We start from the raw sequence: 26,461 nt of genomic DNA on the forward strand, positions 1-26,461 counted from the left end.
CAACTTAATTCTGGAGAACTTGCTAATTATAGACCGATTTCAAATCTCCCGTTTATGTCAAAAATACTAGAAAAGGTAGTATCCTCCCAAATATGTTCATTTCTACAGAGAAATAGTATATATGAAGAATTTCAATCAGGATTTAGGCCTCATCACAGTATAGAGACTGCACTTATCAGAGTTACAAATGACTTGCTCTTATCATCTGATCGTGGCTGCATTTCTCTTCTAGTGCTTTTAGATCTTAGTGCTGCATTCGACCACGATAGATCACGACATTCTCTTGAATAGGCTAGAGAATTATGTTGGAATTTGTGGAGTGGCATTAGCATGGTTTAGGTCATATTTAGCAGACCGCTACCACTTTGTCTATGTAAATGAGGAATTGTCAAACCAAACAAAAGTAAAATATGGAGTGCCACAGGGATCAGTTTTAGGGCCTCTGCTTTTCTCAATGTATATGCTTCCCCTGGGAGATATTATCAGGAATCGTGGAATAAGTTTCCACTGCTATGCTGACGATACACAACTTTATATTTCTTCAAAACCTGATGAGATTTCACAATTCTCAAAATTAGCAGAGTGTATTAATGAAATAAAAGATTGGATGGCCAGAAATTTCCTTCTACTCAATTCTGACAAAACAGAGGTCCTAATTATTGGACCAAAAACTCTAAAAATAAGCCACTAAAATATAATTTGACTCTAGATGGATGTACTGTTACATCATCTTCAACAGCGAAGAACTTAGGTGTTATATTTGATACCAATCTGTCCATTGAAAATCAAATTACAAATGTTTGTAGAACAGCATTCTTCCACCTAAGAAATATTGCTAAATTAAGGCATATGCTCTCGGTTGCTGATGCCGAAAAACTAATTCATGCGTTCATGACCTCAAGACTAGATTATTGTAATGCATTACTGGGAGGATGTCCAGCAAGATCAATAAATAAACTTCAATTGGTTCAAAATGCAGCAGCCAGAGTGCTGACGAAAACCAAGAAATATGATCATATTAGCCCCATTTTATCATCGTTACATTGGCTACCTGTTAAATTCCGTATTGATTTTAAAATTCTGTTAACTACGTACAAAGCTTTGAATGGTCTAGCTCCACTAGTACTTAAGTGATCTTCTACCACGCTATATTCCAACACGTTCATTAAGATCGCAAAATTCTGGCCTATTAATAGTTCCTAGAATATCAAAATCCACTAAAGGAGGAAGATCCTTTTCATATTTGGCTCCTAAACTATGGAATAGTCTCCCAAACACTGTTCGAGATGCAGACACACACTCTCAGTTTAAGTCTAGACTAAAGACTCATCTATTTAGCCAGGCATACACCTAATTTATCCTCCAACCCAAAATTAGGCTGCTTTAGTTGGGTCTGCCGGAACCAGAAACCAGAAACATTGAGCATGATCTCTAACTCTGCAATAAATGAAATGGCATCTACACTTACATCTTTTTATTTGTTTCCCTGTCTCAACCTCGGGACTCCTATCCTGAGGTCACCAGAACCAGCTGGATCCAGCACCATTCCTGCTTCATGTTGGACTCCACTGCTACATGTCACAGAATGATGATGACTAAATGCAGCCGGTGCCAGCCAAACATCACTTCAATCTATTATGACAGACTTCAGAGGATGAAATGATGCCAACTCCAACCTGCATCACCTCAGTCTATTTATGGACTACGATCTTGAAATGAAATGCTTAGACTAACTATTGTCAACAAAAGCCTTCATCAGCCAATTAACAAGGACAATTGCATCTATGTGAACTTCTGCAATTAATCAAGATGGACTTCAAAGACTTTGGTCATTAATCTTACAGTTCAAACACAATCGATGTTTAATCACTGACCCTTAACACTTAGTTTAATCATTTTAAACCATGATTTTACCTATACATAATTAATATTTACATTACATTCATAATGTTAGCCAGAGGGAACTGGCCCCTACAGTGAGTCTGGTTTCTCCCAAGGTTATTTTTCTCCATTAATCAACATCTTATGGAGTTTTGTGTTCCTTGCCACAGTCGCCTACAGCTTGCTCACTGGGGTTATTAATACAATTATCATTTAATTATTTTTAAACACTATTAAAAATTGTATTTTATCTAAATTACACAATGATGATTAATCAACTTTATAGACATTACAGTTTTATCGTCTGTTAATGCTGATATTCTGTAAAGCTGCTTTGAAACGATGTGTGTTGTGAAAGGCGCTATACAAATAAAATTGACTTGACTTGACTTGACTTGACTTGACAATCTGTGTATTCTTATTGAAAAAAAATATGTTCTCTTACTGTCATTTTCTGTAACAATCAATAATCCATTAACATCTTCTGTTGACTCACTGGCAGACATGCTCTATAAGTTTGCACACCTCATTTAACTAATTTTAAATTGCATACACAGGTTCTTGTTAATTAGCTTTTTAACAATGAGCTGTGTCACTGACTTTTTGATTTACAAGGCTAAAATGCTTTCAGAGTGTATACCTTCAACATCGTGAATCCTGACAACACGTTTATTTACCCTAGTTAGTTTTTGTCCAGGTGTGTTTGAGCGTAAGATTATATTGTCTATTGTAAACAGCACATTCGTTCATGAAATTCAAGCTCTTACATTGCTACACCCAGTTATTGAGAAACACCTAGAATGCTTGTTCAGACTGGATAATGTTTGACTCAGAACACAAACACTGACTGCAAGAGCCACAAGAGCATGCAAAGACATGTTGAAGGACTCCCACACTCCCTGTTGAAACATACAGTTCCGTCAATTGTATGCTGTTATTCAGTAAACCTCTCATCCTTTCATCACTGTGGATTTTAAAGGCATATTGAGATCATGTAACCTAGTCTCTGTGCAAACCAAGTTGGGGAAAAAACTAATTAACCAAAAAACAAACAACCAAATAAACAAACCAAAAGACAGGGCAGTCAGACAAAGCTTGTCTAGATTTACGTTCTCCAGCTGGGGACCCTCACGACCACCTTTGACCCTTCGGTCCCACAAAGGCCATAGCTGTAGTCTCAGTGAGGGCTGCCCATGTGAGGGAATTGCATCCTGAAAAGTAGTGGTTGAAAAAAACTCAAGAACAAAGAGAAGAACAAAGAACTCTTTGTTGTAATTCCCAAAACTACCCATCTGAATCTAATGTAGCAAGATAGAGTTTCACTGATGTCTTATGTGTTTTTTCATGGATGATAGTGCAGATATTAATTTAGCATGAGTCTTTACTTTCTAAACAACTATTATTGCAATTTAGTTTTTTACATATATTGTAAGGACTATAGGCATATAGATGACAAGGTATATATATACAAATGTTTTATTAAAATGTAGTTGTTGAGAGACTTTGTAAGAGACTTGAAGTCTTGTGGAGTTACTTGGCAGAATCTCCCACCTTGTTCCACACCACTCATACCCTCACCCCACCACTTCCCAGCTTTTAACAGGACAAAGTTGTTCTTCTAGGACTGACTAATTATGTCTCAGCCGTGACTCAGCCTTTGTACAAGGGGTATTTTCTTTCTTTCTTTCTTTCTTTCTATCTATCCTTTTCCCTCTGATTGGTTCAGTAGTTGTAAGAAAAGGCCATTCTACATGATTTATAAGGAACAATGAATGATTCCCAAATTAATGAATGTCCCTCCCTCCATAGTTAATGTTTGCACAAGAGGGAAAAAGAAGGGAGAGTCAATTATATTATTTTACTCTCTGTATTAGTTTTTACCTGTATAATGGTGGGGAAATATGTTCTCTGTGTTTTCAGCCCTTGGATCAAGTTTTGCAATAATGCATTGAATTTAGATGTTCCAGTTTGTCAGAATCAAGACTTTACTCAATATATTGTGTGTCGAACAACTGCATCATTTACACACTGTGAAGTGGGGTATTCCTAAAGTGGGGTAATCCTTTTTTGTATATTATCTTTTTCTTAACTATAGAGTTTGTAGTCAATTGCAAATTATCAAAACCTTTTAAGCACAAAGATTAGTCATAATACTTAATACACCAGTGAGTTATTGATTTCCTAGCACTTTTTTTCTGAAGAATTTGCTAAATTAATGTAAAGTCAGCAAAAAATGTGGATGAATGGTCACAAAAGGGCATTTATGATGTCAATGGAAAATTAATCACATGCTCACATATAATTCTGTCATAGCTATGTAAAATAATGCTGCTCAAATGCAAAAGTTTGTACAATGAAAAACATTTTGTTCTGTAAAAATAATTATTTTTGAGTGAAACATTATTTTTTTATAAAAATGTAATCAACAAACAATATTACAACTAATACTGAAACAAGGAACTAGGTCAACCAAAAAATGTAACTCAGTCTCGATTCATTGTAATTTGATGGAAATGAAAGACCAATAGCATAATTTTTTTTTTGTGTTCCATGGAAGTCATATGGTTTTGTAAGGGTGAGATAATGATGACAGAGGCAGCTTCAAAAAAGCATGCAAACTTTTCACAAAAGTGGTCTATATAACTTTTGTGCTATATTCCAAGTATTCTGAAGTCATAAGTGATTGTGTGAGGAACAGAGCCAAATTTAAGTCATTATTCATTACTAATCTTCATCTCCAGTGAGCTGTTAACTTTGACTCAATGAGATGAAGCCAAGAACCGAATCAGTTAGATTAGTGAATGCATCATTGTGACCAGTTTTGTGAACCAGATCAAATGATTCACTGAACAGATACAACTTTAAAAAAAAATCATTCATGAATTGGACCAAGGAGTGCTAGGTGGAAGTCATAATTTTCAGTAAATGAAGATGATTTTGGTCTGTTTTTCACATTAAGCAATTATATGGCTTCAGAAAACTTGGAATATAGCACATAAGTTATGTGGACCATTTTTTATATGTTTGTAAAGCTTTTTTATGTGGGAAAGGGAGGGAAATCGAGTCTTATGTAAATGTAAGGCCCTGGCACACTTACAGCAAAGTGGTTCTTCGCCCAGAGCCGAAAAGAGGTTCGAAACAGCTGAGCAATTATCAGAGCATTTAAAAATGAGGATGCTCCAGACTACATGTTGAACACAGGGGTGGAAAGAGTACTGAAAAATCATACTAATCATTAAGTAGAAGTACTGTTTCTTCCCAAAAATGTAGTATGAGTAGAGAAAAAGTAGCTGTCCTAAAAGTAAGAGTAAAAGAGTAGCTCATTTAAAAGTACTCATGAGTAGTGAGTATTGAGTACTGAGTTGCAAAACCTGTGGCCCATTATAATGAACACTGTATGCCAGCTTTTAAAATACATCACTTATCTATGATAAAAACTAGGGATGTGCAAGAGTAGTCGAATATTTGAATATTCGTAATGCAATAATTATTCAAATAGTAAAAATACTATTTGAATTTTGCAAAGTTGTGCTTTGCTGGCCATATATACAGTGAGATGCATATTAAACCTTGAACACACAAACTAAAACTGGCAGTTATAACAGAATGCACTGGGTGGCGCTGTTGAGTGTGGACAAGTTGATCACATTTGTTGAGCAAAAGGTTCTGTCAGTATGTTCAGATGGACATCAAAAAAAAGAGGGTTATTGTAAGATTGTGGCTTACTGTGAGAAAGCTGGGTTCCTGTTTAAATGTACTGGATAAGCGGTGTACACTTTACTCTCGTATATATGCAGCTTGTCAGAAAGCAGCATCCCCGTAGCAACATAATCCCCGTGACACTTCTATAAACAACAAACATGACATCTGAGAAAGACTTTGCTAGCTGAATTAAGGGACATTCCATCATTTAAACTGGTGTGTATAAACAAGTATTGTTTACTGAGCTTGTTTTTCTCAACAAAACGTGATGAGATACAATATTAACATGATAACTATTACATGCAGAGTGTTTATACTCGTCCTGTATGTTAACTGCGTCAGTCTACTTCATTAGCGTTTCCTTTTGCTTCGCTTTGCGTGAGTGTAAATCCTTTCGTTCAATTCTTTTTTTGTTTTCACGCATTGCTTGTTTAAATATTTTTTTCAAAACACAGGACATGATATAAGCTTGTTTTGAATATAATTTGAAGCTTGTTTTTTTTTGTTTTAATGGTGATAAACTTAAATCTCTTTCTAATTAATTACCTTGATTTAAATAATAAAAAATTAGTTTTTTATGAGCTTAAATATTCGAATGCCAAATTATTAATGAATGCCCATTCCTAATAAACACTCCATGAATCTGATTCCAAAAAAATAATAGGGAGACATGACAACAGAAATGAAAAGATTAAAAGTTATTTTCAATACACTGATAACCATTTTAAATCATAATGTATGAAACAATTACATTAAAAACTGTTTTTGCGTAAGGTCTAAATTTCCCTTAATGCCGACAGAGCGTTATTGTTGTGCATAAAACATGCTCAAAACAATGCAAGGAATTCCTTTTAATTATCCTCCCTGCTCAGTGAATCTCCACTTTAAATTTCCCATTGTTCTTATTGTGTTTTTGATGATTCGCTTTCTTCATGCATATCACCACCTACTGGGCAGAGAGAAGAATTTATAGCAAAAAAATGACTTAAATATTGATCCTAAATTCATGGATTAAACCAATGGAGTTGTATATATTACTTTTTTGCTGCTTTTATGTGCTTTTTGGAGCTTCAAAGTTTGGGTCACCATTTACTTGCATTGTATGGACCTACAGAGCTGAAATATTCTTCTAAAAATGTTCATTTGTGTTCTGAAGTAAGAACGAGAGAGAGTGAGTAAATTATAAGAGAATGTTCTGCCTGAAGTATTGCTGTACAAATGTTGATTTTTATAAAGACAAAGCATTATTATAAAGTATTTTATCATCTATAATTTCCTGGTAATTTATTATACCAATTAACACACTCTCTATATCTTGAGTCAGTATTATTAAAAAAACGAACAATATTTAAAAAAATATTATTATTAAAAATGTCACTGATTTATTCTATTACATGAATTCTATTAAAGCTACTCAAGTTATTCAGCCAAAAATATTGAGTGGTTTTCTCGTTTCCTTGTTATTGTTGTTTGATTAATAACCTTTATATGACAGCCTACTAAACAGTGCTCAATTCACATACATGTACACTTCAAGTCCAACATTTTGATATATATTTTAGCATCTTCATAGTAGTCACCCTTTGCCTAGAATTTGCAGACATGTACTCTTGACATTTTCTCAACAAACTTCTTGAGGTATTCCCCTGGGATGCTTTTTAAACAGTATTGAAGGAGTTCCCATCTATGTTGGGCACTTATTGGCTGCTTTTCTTAATTATTTCAAAAACCTTTTTTTTTTATTAAATGTAAATTTTATAATGAAATTAATTAATATGGGGGCACAATTATATGTTTGTTTACAAAACTAATTTCAAACATTTTAAGCATATGCCTGATATAATATGGCTCTGTGGTTTCTCTTCAGCATTTCTTTGCAGTAGAGGCTTATTGAGCTAATTTGTTAAAATATTTCTTCAGTATGCCATGGCTCTGTCTTTGTCTCATCCATTGGTGTGACTGCTGTGCCAAAATCTTGTTTGTTTACTCAACCATGCATGGACTCATAGAACTTTAACCTCTGACCTATGACACTTTTCAAAAAGAAATTCAACTGAGCAAATAGTGCTGCTTAGCCTTTAACCCCCAAGAAAGAGACATTTTTTCAGACCTTTGACCACCCCCTTTCCCCAACCCAAATCCAGACTTTATAACAGCAAGAAAAAAACTGAAACTCAACTGGATTTTTCATTTACTTCGTTACCTGCTTATTTTAGGCAGCTCCCCAGATTGAAAAGTCTTTTGCTACATCTAAAATGCACTGTACACTATGTAAAAATGTGTGTACCGGTATGTTGCTCTGATTGACTACAGTAAGTTTGTGTTATGGGATTGCTGTTCATTATATTCATTCAATATGTTTGATAATATGGTCTAATTGCAAAATATTAACCTGTTCACAAACACAAAAATTAGTTGGAAAGAAAGGCTTCAGTTTTCACTGAAAGAGAGTAAGGAATCACATCTAACTTTAAAAAAAAAAAACATCTTCTTTCGTATTATGTTTATTGTGTAAATTAGGCTGCTGGAGCATTCAGTGTTGGATCAAGTTTTGAAAAGCTGCGTTCCATTCAACTCGAAAGTCGGATTTTACAACTCCTACTAGGAAAAGTGCAATGAAATGCATCTTAAAGTCAGAATTACAACTTGTGCAGAAGTTCTCAACTCGCCGAGATGAAGGAGCATGATGTCACACAAACATGTCGACACTCAGGGAGATATACAATGTAAGTGATAAACATTCACTTTATTAAATAATATTGATAAATGACTTTGTTTCCACATTACATGAAATTAAAGCTGAAAGCCTGCAGAACAGGTGTATAAAACATTATAATCTCTTTTAATAATCATACACCTGAAGCACAAATGCTATCGCTGCAGAATTGTTTATCAGTTGGGTTGCTAGGGGACATCTCTAATGAGGGTCAAACCCCTGCTAAGCTAACGGGAACATTGCAGTTTTGTTTCCTTAAACGTTCTCTTCCGAATATTGGGGAATGAATTGCATTAATGGTCAGAGATGTCAAATAGGAAAATCTCACATCCAACTTGAATGGAACGCAGTATAACCGGGTACCCTGACGAATCGAAATTTATTGCAAGCAACATTTAAATCGCAAATATTATTATATCAATTTTTCAGGTATTTTAGACCTCCTTGGTAGATTCATATGACAAATTATGATTTTTGAACAGTCATGCTGCAGTTAAAATTAGGTTTGCTTGAGCATTAAGTGTCTTTTCAAGTTCTAAATTTCGTGCGTGGACGTGTTTTTAAAATGTCAACTGGTATTACTAGTTAGCTGCGAAATAATGTATGATGACCAAAGGGATAGGGTGTCTTATTCATTGTGAAACTGTGTTTTCTTAATGGCATGAATCACACTGAAGGCCTAGACTTTAAATGCACAGCCTGCCACTGTTCTTAACTAATCAACTGTTCATGTGTACGTTGGAGGTATGAAAGCAGAATGCTGTTCCTTCAAAAACACTGATTTACAAGATCATGTTTGATTATTTGTTTTGATGCAGGGATTTTGTGTGTGTTTATTCGCCATGATTCAAGGAAATCTGCTTTGTCAATATACAATATTAGGCTAACATATTCAATTAAGTGTGCTCTCACATTAATTTGTGAATAGGACCTGACTATGTTCATCGTTTGTCTCAAGGTAAATTTTTTTTTTGTCTGAAAAAATCTTTCTTGTCCATGATTTTTAAGTAGTTTTAACAGGTATGTAATAGGTAATAGGCAGGCAGACAGGTTTGCAGTACCCCCCTACATAAAGATGGTTAGTGAGAAATCTAGCACAAAGGTGTTTGCAAAGCTGCAGTTGATGGACCTCACAGAAGGGCCTTTACTTCCTCTCATATTAGGCCTGAACCAAAAAGACTTGAAAAGGGAATTCATCCTAGTTAAACTGGAATAGAGAATTTAGCTTGAAATGTGAAATATAGAGTCCCCATGTAAAGTGAAATGCTGACGTGTTAGAAAGAAATTACATTTAATGCTTACATTTTTAAGTTATTTTAAAGTAAACTACTGAACTCCAAATATCAAACTAATCCACGAAAATTAGAGTTTAGTTGCAACACGTTAGTGAATCTGTGTCATGAAGGGGAAAATTTCTTAATTTTGCAATATACTTTGTAATGTAAAAGCTGTCCAGAAACATACATTCTCAGACAGAATAGGCATATATGGAATGGAGTGTACTTTATTGTACCTGCTGGGGACTAACATGAATTAACAACACAATACCTGAGATTCAGAATTGTTTATGTGGTTTAACATATATCTTGTGAATTATTTTCAAATTTAGAAATATTAAAATAAAAAAAATTATCTTGTTTGAATGGAAATTAGTGATTAATAGCACGTTATATAAATACAATACATTATATCACTAAAATACATAATTGTACACCATAATATTGGAACATACCAGATAAATTAAAAGTATTAGTTCTCCCAAAAATGGAAATTATCTCATCATTTACTCACCCTCATGTTGTTTCAAATCTGTATACTATAAATTAAGTTGATGTTAGGTAGAATATTAGATCTTCATTAAATCTTTTTTCCATATGAAAGTGACTGGTGACTGAGGCTAACATTTCATAACACTTCGGTGCATGACAAGTACGCCAACACCTTGCGGGCGGATTTCGCATCCCTGTTACACAAGGACGCGCTAGAGCCTGTCCCTCCAGCCGAGATGAAGAAGGGATTCTACAGCCTTTACTTCATCGTACCCCAGAACCCGGATTGGTTTGAAGCAGGAATCCTGAAACTTGAGCCAGCCATCACAGCCAAGAGAGCAGCTCTGATCAGCTACAAAAGGGAGCCATCAGGAAAGACGCTCGCGGCTCTCAGGAAAGCCAGAAATGATGCCCAACGGATTGCTCGATGCTGCGCAAACGACTACTGGTTAAATCTTTGCCAGTCCATACAACTCTCAGCCGACTGTGGTAACATCCGTGCCATGTACGATGGCATGAAGAAGGCTTTCAGCCCAAGCGTTACCAAGGTCGCTCCCATAAGGTCCTCCTCGGGAGACATTATAACAGACCGGGGCAAACAGCTGGAGAGATGGGTGGAACATTACCAGGAACTCTATGGAAGAGAAAACATCATCACTACCTCAGCAGTTGAGAACACCAACCTCCTGCCTGTCATGGATGAACTGGATGCTACCCCTTCTATGGAAGAACTCTGTAAGGCCATCGACTCTCTAGCCTGTAACAAAGCACCTGGCAGCGATGGTATTCCTCCAGAGCTCATCAAGGCTGGGGCGAAGACCGTTCTTATCCATCATTTGCATGAGCTCCTGTTACAGTGCTGGGAAGGAGGAGCAGTGCCCCAAGACATGCGTGACGCCACCATCATCACTCTCTATAAAAGTAAAAGAGACCGTAGTGACTGTAACAACTACCGTGGAATATCCCTTCTCAGCATAGTTGGAAAAGCCTTTGTCCAGGTAGTACTAAACAGGTTACAGTCGCTAGCAGAACGCGTATATCCTGAAGCTCAGTGTGGATTCAGAGCAGGGAGATCAACAATTGACATGATCTGCTCACTGAGGCAGCTACAAGAGAAATGTCGTGAGCAGAGGCGACCATTGTACATCGCCTTTATCGATTTGACTAAGGCATTCGATCTAGTCAGCCGGAAAGGCCTCTTCACCCTTCTGCAAAGAATAGGATGCCCCCACAAGCTCCTGAGGATCATCACTTCTTTTCATGATGATATGCAAGGCATCATCCAGTATGATGGCTCTTCCTCGGACCCATTCCCTATCAGAGGTGGAGTGAAGCAGGGCTGCGTACTCGCTCCAACGCTCTTCGGCATTTTCTTTTCCTTGCTGCTGACCCATGCCTTTAGCAAAGCAGAAGGCGGCATATATATCTACACTCGAACCGATAGAAACCTGTACAACATTGCACGCCTCCGAGCAAAAACCAAGGTGCGTAAGGTTCTGATACGGGAGATGCTTTTTGCAGATGACGCTGCCTTGACTGCACACTCTGAGGTAGCTCTACAGCAACTCATCAACTACTTCATGGATGCCTGTAGAGATTTTGGCCTCACCATCAGTCTTAAAAAGACCAACATAATGGGCCAAGATGTTAGCAGCATCCCAAACATCTCCATTGCTGACTACACCCTTGAAGTGGTAGATAACTTTAACTACCTTGGCTCTACCATCTCCAGCAACCTCTCCCTGGATGCCGAACTAAACACTCGGATTGGAAAGGCAGCAGCAGCTATGGCCCGCCTAGCAAAGAGAGCTTGGGATAATTCCATGCTGACAAACCACACCAAGATGAGGGTATATCAAGCTTGCGTGCTCAGTACTCTACTCTATGGTAGTGAAGCATGGACCCTGTACTCCCGGCAAGAACGCAGACTCAACTCATTCCACCTGCGCTGCCTCAGGAAAATCCTGGGCATCACCTGGCAAGATCATGTCCCAAACAAGGACGTCCTGGCCCTGGCTGGAATAACAAGCATGTTTGCATTACTCTCCCAGAAACGCCTGCGCTGGCTAGGCCACGTCAGTCGCATTCAGGATGGTCGTATACCCAAGGATCTACTCTACAGCGAGCTTGCTACGGGCTCCAGACCTATAGGAAGGCCTGTTCTTCGCTACAAAGATGTTTGTAAACGTGATTTGAAAGCAGGCAACATCAACCCAGCAGTCTGGGAAGTAGAAGCTGCAGATCGCTGCAGATGGAGGCAAGTGGTTAAAGCAAGCATCAATGTGTCTGAGAAGCAAAGAGAGCACGAGTGGGAAGAGCGGAAAAAGCACAGACGGCAGAGGGTTGCATTAGAAGATATAGGACAAAAAGACCCAGGCACATGCTACATCTGCAGCAACTGCAATAGAGCCTGCCGCTCCAAAATCGGACTGTACAGTCACAGCAGGCCCTGCAAACCAACCACAGAGACTCCTTGACGCATATTCCATTGTCTCCAGAGACAGACGGATGCCAAGAAGGTAGAATATTAGATCTTCATTAAATCTTTTTTCCATATGAAAGTGACTGGTGACTGAGGCTAACATTTCATAACACTTCGGTGCATGACAAGTACGCCAACACCTTGCAGGCGGATTTCGCATCCCTGTTACACAAGGACGCGATAGAGCCTGTCCCTCCAGCCGAGATGAAGAAGGGATTCTACAGCCTTCATCGTACCTAAGAAAGGCGGTGGGTTGTGGCCAATCTTGGACCTTTGAGTTCTTAACCGGGCCTTACACAAACTCTCGCTCAAAATGCTCATGCAGAGACATATCTTACATGCATTCAGCTTCAAGATTGGTTTGCAGCAGTAGACCTGAAGGACGCGTACTTCCACGCCTTGATCTTGCCATGACACAGACCTTTCCTACAGTTCGTGTTCAAGGGCCGGGCATATCAGTACATGGTCCTCCCCTTCAGCTTGTCCCTGTCCCCTCACATCTTCACGAAGATCGCTAAGGGAAGTGGGCATCCGCATACTCAATTATCTCGATGACTGGCTGATCCTAGCTCACTCTTGAGAGTCACTGTGTGTCCACAGGGACCAGGTGCTTAGGCACCTCAGCCGGTTTGGGCTTTGGGTAAATTAGGAAAAGAACAAACTCTCCCCAGTTCACACCATCTCTTTTCTCGGCATGGAGTTAGACTCAGTCTCAATGACAGCACGCCACACAAATGAGCGTGCGCAGTCAGAGCTGAATTGCCTCACCTTATTCAAACCAGGCACCACGGCCCCTCTAAAGTAGTTCCAGAGGCTCCTGGGGCATATGGCATCCTCAACCCGCTCGGATTGATGCATATGAGACCACTACAGCACTGGCTTCAGTCTCGAGTCCCTAGATGGCATGGCGCCACGGCACATACTATGTGATTTTCAACCCTCTCTGCCGTCAGCTACTCAACCCCTGACAGGAGTACCCCTGTAGCAGGTGTTTAGACATGTTGTGGTCACCACAGACACCTCCAAACTGGGTTGGGGTGCCGTGTGCAACGGGCACGTATCCGCCGGTTCCTGGACAGGACCACGACTGCGTTGGCACATCAATTGCCTAGAGTTGCTGGCTGTATTTCTTGCCCTGTGCAGGTTTCTCCAGCTGATTCAGGGCAAGCATGTCTTGATCCGTTCAGACAGCACCACAACGGTAGCATACATAAATCGTCATGGCGGTGTGCGCTCTCATCAAATGTCGCCTCTCGCCCGCCATCTCCTCCTCTGGAGTCGCTGTGCGGCACTTATATCCCGGGCAGCCTCAACATGACAGCGGATGCGTTGTCATGACAGACCATGCTCAGTGGAGAGTGGAGGCTCCACCCCCAGGTGGTCCAGCTGATTTGGGACCAATAAGGCAAAGCACAGGTAGACCTGTTTGCTTCCCAGGGAAACTCCCACTGCCTGCTCTGGTACTCCTTGTCAGAGGCTCCCCTTGGGACAGATGCGCTGCACATTACTGTCCCCGGGAGCTGCGCAAGTACGCATTACCCCCAGTGAGCCTAATTGCACAGGTGCTGTTCAAGGTAAGGGAGGACAAAGAACAGGTCCTTATAGTGGCCCCCTACTGACCCACTCAGTCTTTGTTCTCAGACCTTACACTCCTTGCAACAGCACCTCCCTGGCACATTCCTCTGAGGAAGGACCTCCTTTCTCAGGGATAGGACACCTTCTGGCATCCAAGCCCAGACCTCTGGTAGATCTAAAGTGTTCTACCACCTGCTGTCGTAGACATGATAAACCAAGCCAGAGCACCCTCTACCAGGCAGCCCTACACCCTAAAAAGCCATCTGTTTGCCACTGGCGCTTTTCCCGATCAGAAGACCCATAGAAGTGCGCATTCGGGTCAGTGCTCTTATTTCTGCACTGGAGTTTGGAGGTGTAGGATATTTGGTACTGATGAATTTAGACAGGAACCGTTAAAGTGCCCCATTCTCACACATTATATCTAAGGGAATTTAGGGAATTTTATGAACTCAATTAAACTGTCCTTATTGTACATTATTTGGTAATTAAATGTATAATGGAATTAGTTGTGTTCAACAACCATTATAAATTAGATAAATGACAAATAACTAGATTATTTGTCTGAATAAATTCTCCACCATTAAATTCGTAATACAATGTCTCATTGTATCCACTCACAATTTCTACTGTAAGAAATTAGCTTTAATAAGTTAATTATGATTAATTCACTTATTGAAGGGATATTATTCTCATGGCTTATTGAAAAGAATATCATACGTATTTAGGTACAGCTTTGAAGCGAAATCTTTTGGAAACAGGGATGAGTTTATTCATCAAAATATACCACAGTCATTCATCTTTGAATACAGACAAAATGTATTGCTATTCAAAACATAAATCTAATCTAACACATATATACATAAGACAGGTTGGTGAGAAAAATGACAGAATGTGAAATAAATGATCAATACAGTGAAAATGAACTTTATGGAGTCTGTTGACAATGCTTTAAGAACCATTTAACCTTATTTGAGTCTACATCGATTTACAAATTCACCAGCACAATATTGGAGATATACTTGCGTGTAGTGGTGTTGCTTGGTTTTGGTGTCGATGTTTTGGACCTCTGTAAGATCGGATAGTTATTGACTGTATGAATAATGAGGTTGGCTTTGAAGCGAGGCCTTCTCATGGGTGTGTGAACCGTAGAGAGTGAGTAGCTTCCTCGGGACTTTGAGTAATCATTAATTTGTCAGATATACAAGTTACCACAGTTCAAAGCAATTGTTAGAATTACCTAGAAAGACTAGGTATTGTAAGTGGGTCCATGCGGTCTTGTATATTTTATAGGATTGATTTAGCAAAGTACTGTGACTTTAAATGAGATGTTTCTGGATTAAGGACTGTACTTTTTAAGATGCTGTTTGCTGAACAATGATGTCACGTGGTCTGATGTCACGTGATCTGATGAGTCTAAGTGTAGCAAACTGGTTTATATCGGAGGACAGAACCTTGTGTGTCCCGAGTCTCTAGGGAACTCCAAGTGTGTGTTCTGTCTTTTATGCAGAGAAGTTTTCAAGTCATATGGGATCTAGACAAGTCTCTTTGTTAGTTTTATTGACCAGATTTGAGACTCACTGGCACCGAAGTCTTTCAATTTATGACATTGTGGAATTCCAGGATTAAGACTGGGTTTTTCCTAGATTCAAATTATGTCGATTAAATTCTTCTGCACATATAATACTACAGAGGGATGGCTGTCCCACTCCACCTTGAAGGTTTTGTAGCCACTACATCGGCCCACCACGATGTAGTGGAAGCTAAGCCCTTGAGGGAGCACGACCTGGTCATCAGGTCCCTTAATATGCGCCTGGAGGCTGAATCCTCCCAGGCCATGCCTGTTCCCCTCACGGGTTCTCTCCGCGCTTCCTGTGGGCCCTTGGAGAACCGCCTTCGAGCTGCTAGAGTCAGTTGAGCTATGTGCCCTCCTCTGAAGATGGCCCTCCTGTTAGGGACCTGCAAGTGCCCTCTGTCAGCGACACTTGCCTGGAGCCCGGTATAGCAGACGCTCATGTCGTCCTAAGACCCCAACCGGGCTTTGTGCCCAAGGTTCCTACGGCCCCCATTCAGGGCCACGCAGTGAACCTGCAAGCAACTGCTCCAAGAGGATGCAGACCCAGCCTTATCGTTGCTGTGTCCGGTGCGTCTTTGCACACCTATTTGTATCGCACACGGAGCTATAGATAATTCCGAGCATCTCTTTGTTTGCTGTGGCAGACAGTGGAAAGGAACGCTGTACCCCAACAGAGGCATGTCCATGAGGTCACCAACACCCTCCTTCGGCTCCTCAGTGCAAAAACCTGACTAAACAGAGGCAAGTTTCCCTCCTTTTATACCCATATGTCCTGGGGAGGGACAAGCAAATTCTGTTCGCCAATTCTCATTGGTCTTTTCTCAAAGCTCAGCGGCAACTGAGGCTCTCAAGAGAGACCCCTAGTGTCACTTAACCGACACAATATCTCGTTCCCTCCATCAGGGAACGGGCGTTATGACAGTAACCTAGTCGTTTCTTTGTATGGGTCGGGAGCTGTTAATGAACAAAAAGTCTAAATTGGTCATTTTTTTAATAGTCATTCCATGGTTATTGTGTACAGATGGAACTTCCTGCCCTTTACTCCACATATATTAGTCACATAAAAAATGTGTGATAAAAGGAAATAAGGTTTCCATACACATTGGAAATGCAACTACCAATAAAAAACATATTAAAACACTAATAAGTTGTGTAGCTTAAATGTATTAATTCAACAAGAAACACAGACATCTAGTTTAGACTCTTAATTTAGAAAATCCAGTGAATGTGTTTCAAAATATGAACCATAAATGCCAGAACACTCTGCAAAAAAAAAAAAAAAACAAAAACATTTTGCTGCTGAGTTAGATTCAGTCAAACAGGAGCATGAGGAACAAGAGCAGAAGAGAGTCAGATAGGGTGGGACAGAGAAAGGGGGGAACAATAGAGAGCAAGGCAACAGAAAAGTGGCTCCATTTCCATCTGAAAGGAGTTTCCCAGCTTGGGCTGCTGAGAATTAAGATGGAAATAATTTTCATTTTAGTAGCTCTCACATATTCAAGGAAAATGTGGCATAAAAGGTGGCATAAAAATGTCTATAAGTGCAGTTTTAAGTGCCAGTACAACTGAGTCTGTTGAATCTCTGTAGTGTTAACCTACTATTAGTAAGTTGCAAGGTGCACTCAATATTTAGAAGCACATTTTAGAATATTAAAAAAATACTTTACTCCTAAAATAGTAAATAGTATAGTAATAGTTTTGATATGTTTAAAATTATATATACATTGACACCAGTGGCCTAACAAAAGCTGATTTTACAAAGAGTGTTAGTTGTGTTGAGACCAAATGACCAGCTGAATACTACTTGGTTTATTTCAGTAACCTCCTTATTATTAAACACTTTCTCTCAAGGAATAAATTAATAATGCCTGAGTGCAAATAGTGCATTTATACACTGGCATCAGTAATCAAAAACTATTTTGCATAACGCTGCATTCATGTCATTATAAGTCCAATACGACTGCCATTTTAGCCAACAAAACACACACACACACACACACACACACACACACACACACACACACACACACACACACACACACACGTTGGGTTTCCATGTTTTATGGGGACTTTCCATAGACATAATGGTTTTTATATTGTACAAACTTTATATTCTATCCCTTAAACCAACCCCTAAACCTAACCCTCACAGAAAATTTTCTGCATTTTTACATTTTCAAAAAACATAATTTAGTATAATTTATAAGCTGTTTTCCTCGTGGGGACCGACAAAATGTCCCCACAATGTCAAAAATTTCGAGTTTTACTATCCTTATGGGGACATTTGGTCCCCACAAAGTGATAAATACACACTCACACACACACACACACACACACACACACACACACACACACACACACACACACACACACACACACACACACACACACACAAATATTCTGAGTGCACCTATAAGATGTCATGTTCTTCATCATTATCTCCACTAAAACAAATCTTACAGAGATACACTGCTTCCAAAACCACAAAATGTTACATTTGAATATGGCGTGTCATATACAAAACTATCTAAGAAACATATGTAGATTGAACTTAATCAATTGACTTTCCAGAGCCCCAATATAATATTATGTTCATACTCATCCCACCAAGCACAAACAATTACATTATTGCATAATGTCCTAAAAACATAAAACAGTAGAAGAGGTGGGTGTGGGATTTGACCCAGATTTCTCCCCTTCAGAACAAAAGACTGTTAAGAGTAGCTGCTTTTTCCCACTGATCTAACATCCATTTGTGGTTTCTGTTACAATGTTACAGTTAGAACGTAGGATAGGATATGAGGCAGCAGTTTGATTTATGAATGCAATGATTCTTCCTTATTACATATTGTATGACTACCTGGACTCAAACATACAAATCTGTTCTGAAGCCTACTGAAACAGTGTACAGTACAAGCAGGCTCATAAAGTACTAGAGAAAAAAACAGGTTTCACCACTGTCCTATTTTAACCATGGATAACTTCTTGAGTTGGGAAAATTTTATTAAACTTGTAGGTCTAGTGTTGACTTTTAAAATTCTTAATTGTCTTGCCCCACCAATATTTAAACAGTAAATGTATAAAGTTACAGGAAATGTAACTAGGACTAGCGTTAGGTGTGATTAAAAAATGCCATTAAGAAAACATTTTTGGTCAGTTATCTTTTGCTTTTAGAGCAATCCATGGACTCCCAGCATTTGAACGCTCTAAAAGTCAAGGAGTTCCCTTTTGTAGGAACTGGAGCTGCATAATCACATTGGGACATGCCCTGAGTGTCACGTGGTCTGAAGCCCTTGTACAATCACGCCAATTTATTGGTCACAGGCTCCATAAAAGTGCTAAATTTGGTGCCATCGAGTCACAGTATGGAGTGCGAATGGACATTGGGTTCTTCCTCGTGTTTGTCTCCCTTCCCACGAGAAAAAGCGTGAGGCTCGTCTGAAGTGCTCTGAGGCCTAGCTCGGCAGCCATTTTCTGACAAACAAAGCATGTGAAAGAGTTACCATATATGTCTTGAGCCTTTGCCATATAAGTCCAATACGAATGCCATTTTGGCCAACAAAACAAACATACACACACACACACACACACACACACACACACACACACACACACACAAATAAGCACTGTATAAAATCTACACAGAATCAGACACAGATGCCCGCATACAAGCAATGTCTGCATGTGCAGCCACGGACACTATTTTAGTATGTTTTCTTTTAAGCGATTTGAATTATGGGGACACAATACCCTTGTAATTACCAGTTTGTAACCTAAAAAAAGTCCTCGTAAATCATCCAAACCTGCAAAAAAAAACAACACAAAAGCACCAAAACAATCATAAAAGTAATCCATTAATTTTTTGTGCAATAATGCAAGTCTTCAGAAGCCTTCAGAATTTGGGTCTAATCCATGTGAGGAATAGACCCAAATTTAAGTCTTTATTTAATTAACTTTGTCTCTATCTGCTATAACACACATATCCAGCACTTATTTCAAATTTAACAATGAATTAATTAACTGAAACTATAATTTATGTATAGAATTTTGGGCGGTGAATAAACAACACCTGCACATCCAGCTGAACGTTTCTTGTTCTTTTACCAGTAAATTAGCGGCACCAATTCTCAGCAAAAAATCAGACTGTTCTCTGTCCAAAATACAAACAAAAAACATTGGATTGTCGACGAAAGATTTGTCGGACCAAGTGTGAACAGTGCAATAGGAATCCATTGTTCCTATTCAAAAACTTGTTTGCACCACTTGCAATGAAAATTCAGGTTCGGCGAGAAGAGGCCTAAATGCTCATTGGCTCTCCCGTGTCTTGCATGACCAATTGTGACATGCCATAATCCGTGTGATTTACTGTATTTGTTTGAATGAGATACTGTATGATTGCCTTCACTTAGTGGATCAGGAGAAGATTTTCTATTACTAAAAGCTTAAATTCCACTCTCTACCTCACACAAAGCTATTGTATGTCATCAGAGGGTAATCTGAATGCAGCACATTGTCGTTTGGACTACTTTTGAACTGTTTTTTTCTGAATAAATTACTGTGATTGAATTTATTTGACTTTTTATTTATTTATTTATTTATTGTATTTTTATTTTTTTTTTAGAAATGGCTAGGGTTAGGTTTATGGTTAGGGGATAAGTGGCCCAAAAACATAATAGTATTTTTATAAATAAAATTATTGTCACTGTAAACTTATTTACCAGTTACATGTTTTATATAGTTGAAAAGTGCTTATGTTTATGGGTACATTTAAGGGATCTTAAATATCTTTGAGGTAGTAAATATGTTATACAAATAAATGTATTCCATAAAAGATATTTGTAAATATTTTTTAATTTCTAAAGCTGCAAATATGTAAAATGTTTAAGGTTTAGATGTTGTCAATCAGTCCATATTGTATGTTTCAGCATTTATCCAAAAATACAAAAATGTACATTAAAATTTTACGTAGCTAAATAATAAAGAAACTAGGCTGGACATGGTTAAACCAAAAGGCTAAGACCTGTCATTAAGAGTGTTAGTTTAAGTGTATATTGTGCATATTTATGAATGCTTTTGGGAATGTAAACACTAAATAATAATAAAGCTTCTTGAAACTTGGTGAAACTGGCCTGATGGGGAGGGTGGGGGTTGTGTACTACACTTTCCTATGAGAGGGAGGACAGAGGCATTGATTAGCAGCCATTTACTCTAGGTTTCTTCTTTCAGTTGTGATATTCCCTCAAGGAAGCATGGGAGCCTATCCACCCACCCCTGCCCCGAAACAGATACCCACCCATTATGTGACTGTCCCCTTCCCCCCTCTCCAGAGAAATGTAAACATCTTTCCCCCTCCTATGTAGATTTCTCACACACATCTCACACTTTTCTTTCTTTCAGGCACCTCCACTCTCTCACTCACATTTGATTGACAGAAGGGCCACATTTGCTTCACACACTGAGAGTACTGCTGCTTGATCGCTTTTTGCTTTAACATCTACAAAACATGACAACAAAAAGACCCAAAGCCCTGGCATTTGACTCGATACTGTGTTGCATATTTAGTAACAAAGCGATTCTTCCAAGAAGAATTATGAAATTGATTTTTTTCATTTTCATAATTCATTGCATGTGCAATCAGAGACATTTTCCACACAAGTCTCTGATTGCACATGCAAGGTGTATTATTGTTCACTCTCATACATACTAACCTATGCATTTGTAATGCCGACCTCCAAAACAATAGGAGCCAACACAAGCCCACAAAGCAGCTGAGAAAACAGAATACCTGCAAGTTATACTTGGAGGAACACACACATATCTTAAATATTATAAAATATTACTTAGGTGTCTTTTGATTTGGGCCAAGTCTGACATGAAATGCATAACATATGATAAAGCATTTGTTTTCGTATCTCATATCACTTCTCGTGTGTACTCCAAATTACTCTACGTAATTTGGAGTCCAGGCAGAGTCGTCGGGGATTTGGCAATAGTGAAATGTTTTGTAATGTTTTCACCCCTGTTGCCAATTCATCGTGTAATTTGAAAACGCCACAACTTCCACGACAAGACAGTTGTGTAATATGAACGGTACCACAAGCCAACATCTTTGAAAGTCGTGTAGTGTGTAGGAGGCATTAGTGGTAGGTCTTTCACAATTTAATGAAGTGAGACCAAGAAACAATCTGTTATCCAGTAAATACATCTTGGCTGAAACGGTTTACCTCAGAAGATTGCTAAAGATTTCCGGAAACCAGTTTTTTTTTCTGATCAGTGCCTGAAACTGTTTTCCTGTAGGTGTGCTGAATCATAATTGACATTTCCGAGTTGAAATTTCTTTAACAGTATGTCCACATCTTACAATCTGTTAATACTACACATACTGGACAACTAAAACAACTATCATTATAAACATTTAACAATGAGAAAGTTAAATGTTAGGTTGATTAAGAACTAGCTATGAGATGACAAAAAGTAAAGATTGCCATCAATATCATCTCCTGTCCATTTTCAGGTACACTGGGAAATACCTTCTGTCTCCACTAAAACCACATCTGAAACCTGATCTTCATGAATGTTTCATGTTCGGCGAAGCTCTTATCATCTCTCCTATAAAATCAAGACACTTAGCTCTTACCAACAACACTCTAATTAGGTAGAAATTCTCTTATTAAGAGATCTGACCAGTTTGCAAACAAAACAGTAAAATTATAACATTTCTCTAAAGTTTTTGATGTAACTTTATGGCAGGTTTGTTGGGTGAAGACCATGTGTGACAAACACAAACATAATTATACATATTTTAATTACTGGAGATTATTTAGAATGTTGATAAATTTTCTTTTCAAGTAATACCACAACATTTTGCTAATTGCAGCTCTATATGACCAGCCTGGTTTCTTAAATGGGGGTCTTTGTGCAGATTGACCATCTCTTCCCTCCTGGGATGAAACCTTAGACTTATATGGAATAGAAAGTCACAATTGTCAGCATTATTGGAAAGGGGGATTATTCTCTTTAACCAATATAATATAGAGATTCAAAACACAATTGCGATGTTCTTCATGTTTTTGGTTAAAAAACCAAAAACAAAACTAAAGTCTGTAAGGATTAATGAATGATCTGTCTGTTTTTATGGCATCTTTCAATGTTTAAAGAAAGCTTGGTATAGCTTTCAAGTCAAGACTGTCTCCAATTAATTAGACACTCAAATTAAGATGTCAAGAAATGGGTTCATACTTTCAGAATTTCTGATGGAACTATAGCCAATATGATCTGGGACAGATTTGGACAGATACATTGAAGATCTCACAATACAAGTTCCATTGCACTATTCAGTTGCTATATGAAAAAGTTAAATAAAATCTTTCCTACGTGCCTTTTATCCTCAGATTACTCTGATAAAGTACATAAAGAAAACACAATTTGTTTCCTTAACTACACTTTTTATTTGAAAAATACTTCAGCATTCATTTTGACTCTGTAATACACTGAAAGTCTAATATCTTTTCTACAGTGTTGTACACTAATATGTCAGTAAGAAAAAAAGTGCTTGGAGATGGACCGTGTTGCAGGTAATGCCCTGTCCATCACTTGAGTTCTTCAGAGTTTCCATAAGTCTAGACATCTTCATGAGGCCCAGTACTCACTCAGGCCTGTGAAATCACAGTATTGAAGATCCTCAAAACCCAAATTCATTCTGGGATTTTGAAGTTACAGTTCTCCAAAATCAAAACAAAAACAAATGTCTTCAGTTCTTCATTCTTCAATAAGAGTCAGTGAAAGACATCAAGCATTCCATGAAACAATGTTAGGCCTACAGCGTTTTTCACAGTGCTTAGGAAGAGATTTCCTTCAAAATGATGACCAGGCTATGAAAATGAATGCCAGCTTTACAGGGACCAGCCCTTTTATACTAAACAAATCAATTCCATTTTTTTTTTTTTTTTTTGGTTCGTTGTTAAATAAGCCTATGCCATCACATTTACATGCATCACAAATGTAACAACATCAGAAATATCTGACAAAAACAAAAAACAAACAAACATCCAATGTCAACAGTGCAACATTGCAATGGCATGCCCAATGACTCAGGGCATCAGCAATGAAAAAGGCAGTTTCAGGCTTTATGAGACCTCGGTTATCGCTTCTTTTTCTGTTTGAGGGTCTTTCGTCGTTTGACTATCATTTCATACAGCTTGTCCATGCCCTCATGAAGCCCATCACCGATGATGGCACAGGCTGGTTGGATGTGGTATGTAGTGGCAGGAGTGAGCTCCTGGAGCGCCAGTTGCTTTTCTATAACCGCCACAGGCAGAGATTTAGGCAGATCCTGTTTATTGGCAATGACTAACAGTGGCGTTCCTTGGTTTTCAGCGAATTTGGTAACTTTATGCAGCTCTGTCTTAGCTTCTTCTAATCGATCCACGTCTACGGAGTCCACGACATAAATAATACCATCCGTGCATCTACTGTAGGATTTCCACAAGGGCCGGAGTTTCTCCTGACCACCAACGTCCCAAAAATGACAACTTATTCCTTTGGCTGTGCCGTTACTCAGCTTGATCTTTTCCGTGTTGAATCCAATTGTGGGCACAGTGTTGACAAACTCGTTAAATTTCAGTCTGTAGAGAACCGTGGTTTTCCCTGCGGAGTCCAAGCCGAGCATCACTATATGAAGAGACTGAAACGCGGATATGTTGGAGAAACCGTTTCCCATTTTGATCCTGTTTCTCCTGGCTAGCTGGGATAAACCCGATAAAAACCGTCAGCACCAGCAATACGTCTCAGTTCAGATTGAATTTCACGAAGCTATCATTGTATCGCGCGTGTGACCCGTATTATTGATATCAGGTCCAGCTCACAGCATTCCTCTCACAAACTGCTTAAAAAATTCCTCCTGAAGAACCCGACGGGTTTGTGTTCAGTCTCCCCCTACCCCTAGACGGTCTTCAACATCAGCCGTGAATTAAAGCGATCAAAAAGCTTTTCTTGTGCATAGCACAAACGTGTCTTCTCACGCAGTGCTTGGGCAAAAGCGAATGAAGTAATGAATGGAAGCCCAGCAGTGGCCCTGAAGCAGCTGCTGTGCTCCTCACATTGGAGAAACTCCGCCTGCATTTCATGTGAAAAACAATCCCTTCAGCAGCCTGTGCGCTGGGTATCATATTCTCGATTTTTTTCGTGGAAGAAGGGGGTATTGGTTCAGAAACCAGAGCGCGTCATGGACGTTGCATCAATAAAATAGTCCTGGAACATGTTAGAAACACATACATTTTAGACATGCGGTGTCTGCACCTTATCTAAAACCATAAACGCCAACTCTTCAGAAAAAATGGGGTATTAATCATGGATATGTTCATTATGTAAATTCTATACAAAAATACGTTATGTTTCTTAATCGTCATGATCATAATATTGTTTCGAATAATTTCATAATTTTCTAAGCAACATGTTATTGTTGGTATATCGCGCCCCCTGTCGTCCTTAAATCCTCCTATGGAAACCAGATCTGGCACAAAATAACCAAGAAGAGTTGGAATTTCTCAAGACCGTTTGCTTAAAGGTGCAATATGTAACAATTTTCATGTAATATTAAGCTTTTTTTTTCTTCCCAATGTGTGAATGGCTTGTAACGCAACTTACAAAAACGATCCCTTCCCGGACTTCCTATGTTGCCTATTAAAGCCAGTAGACTGATTTTCATGTGAAGGGAGCAGGTCGGTTTTGCCGGGAAAATCCAAAGGATGTGACGTTTATGCGCGCTCCCTAGAGCCTTAGTGAGTGCTCCGCTTCCGCTATTCAACGTCGACAAACTGCAACACTAGGTAACATTATCTTTATAGATGGAATACAGCAAACGTCAAGCTCCAAGCACAACACAGAGTCCTACACAAACTCAGAGTATGCCAAAAAAACAAAAACAAACAACAACAACAACATTGATCTACTTAATTCCATATGATCGTGGTTGAGCGAAAACTAGATTGAACATCGACATTTGATTCCTGGAGGCAGGGACGGATTATGACTTGCAAAGGCCCTGGGGCCAATTATCTCTAGAACTGGTTTAAACCCTACTTAAAGTTGAATTTCTCCAATCAACATGTGTTTGACTACTTTTCATGGATTTTAGCTGAAATAGGGTTTGTGATTTTAAACTTTCAGCACAACAAATTCAGCTCTTGTTGTGTGGAAGTTAAGGGAAGTTGATTGTCTTTTTTTATATTAGGTAAAATGCATATTAACTGTTTATCCTGAGGAGAAGTAACCAGGAATAAATTATTCTTTGAATAGTGTGAATACAAATGGGCCTTGTGATAGCATTTACCATTTAAATGGTCCTTACATTCTACAGACTTAAAACGTAATATTCAGCCATGGACTACTCAGATGTCTTCAAAGTTGGATCGTTTGGTTGAAACTGTACAACAACAGACAATTTCTGTGTATCTCCTTTTGACATAAGCATGCAGAGGGAGAAAGATGAAGCAATGTGTTGAGCAAGTCATCTGTCTTTGTCTTCCTCAACACAACTGAGGAGAAATCTCCTGTGCGAGGAGGAACGAGCATAATTAATACAAGCGCACACACACTCATGCTTAGACTCATGCTTGCTTTGCTCTATCTTTGGAGTATCAGTCACAACTGAATAATATGTTCTCAGTTACAGTAAATGTAGATACCCAATATGGGAGCACATGCACAAACACCTTTCATATCCTTTCAGCTCATATATAGGTCCACCCAGAGTGTGTGTGTGT

The 26,461-nt window shown here is 38.7% G+C and overlaps 1 protein-coding gene across 1 annotated transcript; it reads right to left on the bottom strand.

The window, feature by feature from the left end:
• Positions 1 to 23,135: 23,135 nt before the first annotated feature.
• Positions 23,136 to 25,429, bottom strand: LOC127658750 (ADP-ribosylation factor-like protein 4C). Its single transcript, XM_052148227.1, has 2 exons — positions 25,344 to 25,429; positions 23,136 to 24,947 (listed from the first exon to the last, which is right to left on the bottom strand). The coding sequence occupies exon 2, from the start codon at positions 24,415 to 24,417 to the stop codon at positions 23,839 to 23,841; it is 579 nt and encodes a 192-aa protein (XP_052004187.1). The 5' UTR covers positions 24,418 to 24,947; positions 25,344 to 25,429; the 3' UTR covers positions 23,136 to 23,838.
• Between the last annotated feature and the right edge of the window lie 1,032 nt (positions 25,430 to 26,461).

This window comes from Xyrauchen texanus, chromosome 18, assembly GCF_025860055.1.
Source record: "Xyrauchen texanus isolate HMW12.3.18 chromosome 18, RBS_HiC_50CHRs, whole genome shotgun sequence".
NCBI classification, from domain to species: domain Eukaryota; kingdom Metazoa; phylum Chordata; class Actinopteri; order Cypriniformes; family Catostomidae; genus Xyrauchen; species Xyrauchen texanus.

Bases quoted from the DNA above. Each gene is read 5' to 3' on its own strand.
- LOC127658750 (XM_052148227.1), bottom strand. From the start codon at position 24,417: ATGGGAAACGGTTTCTCCAACATATCCGCGTTTCAGTCTCTTCATATA.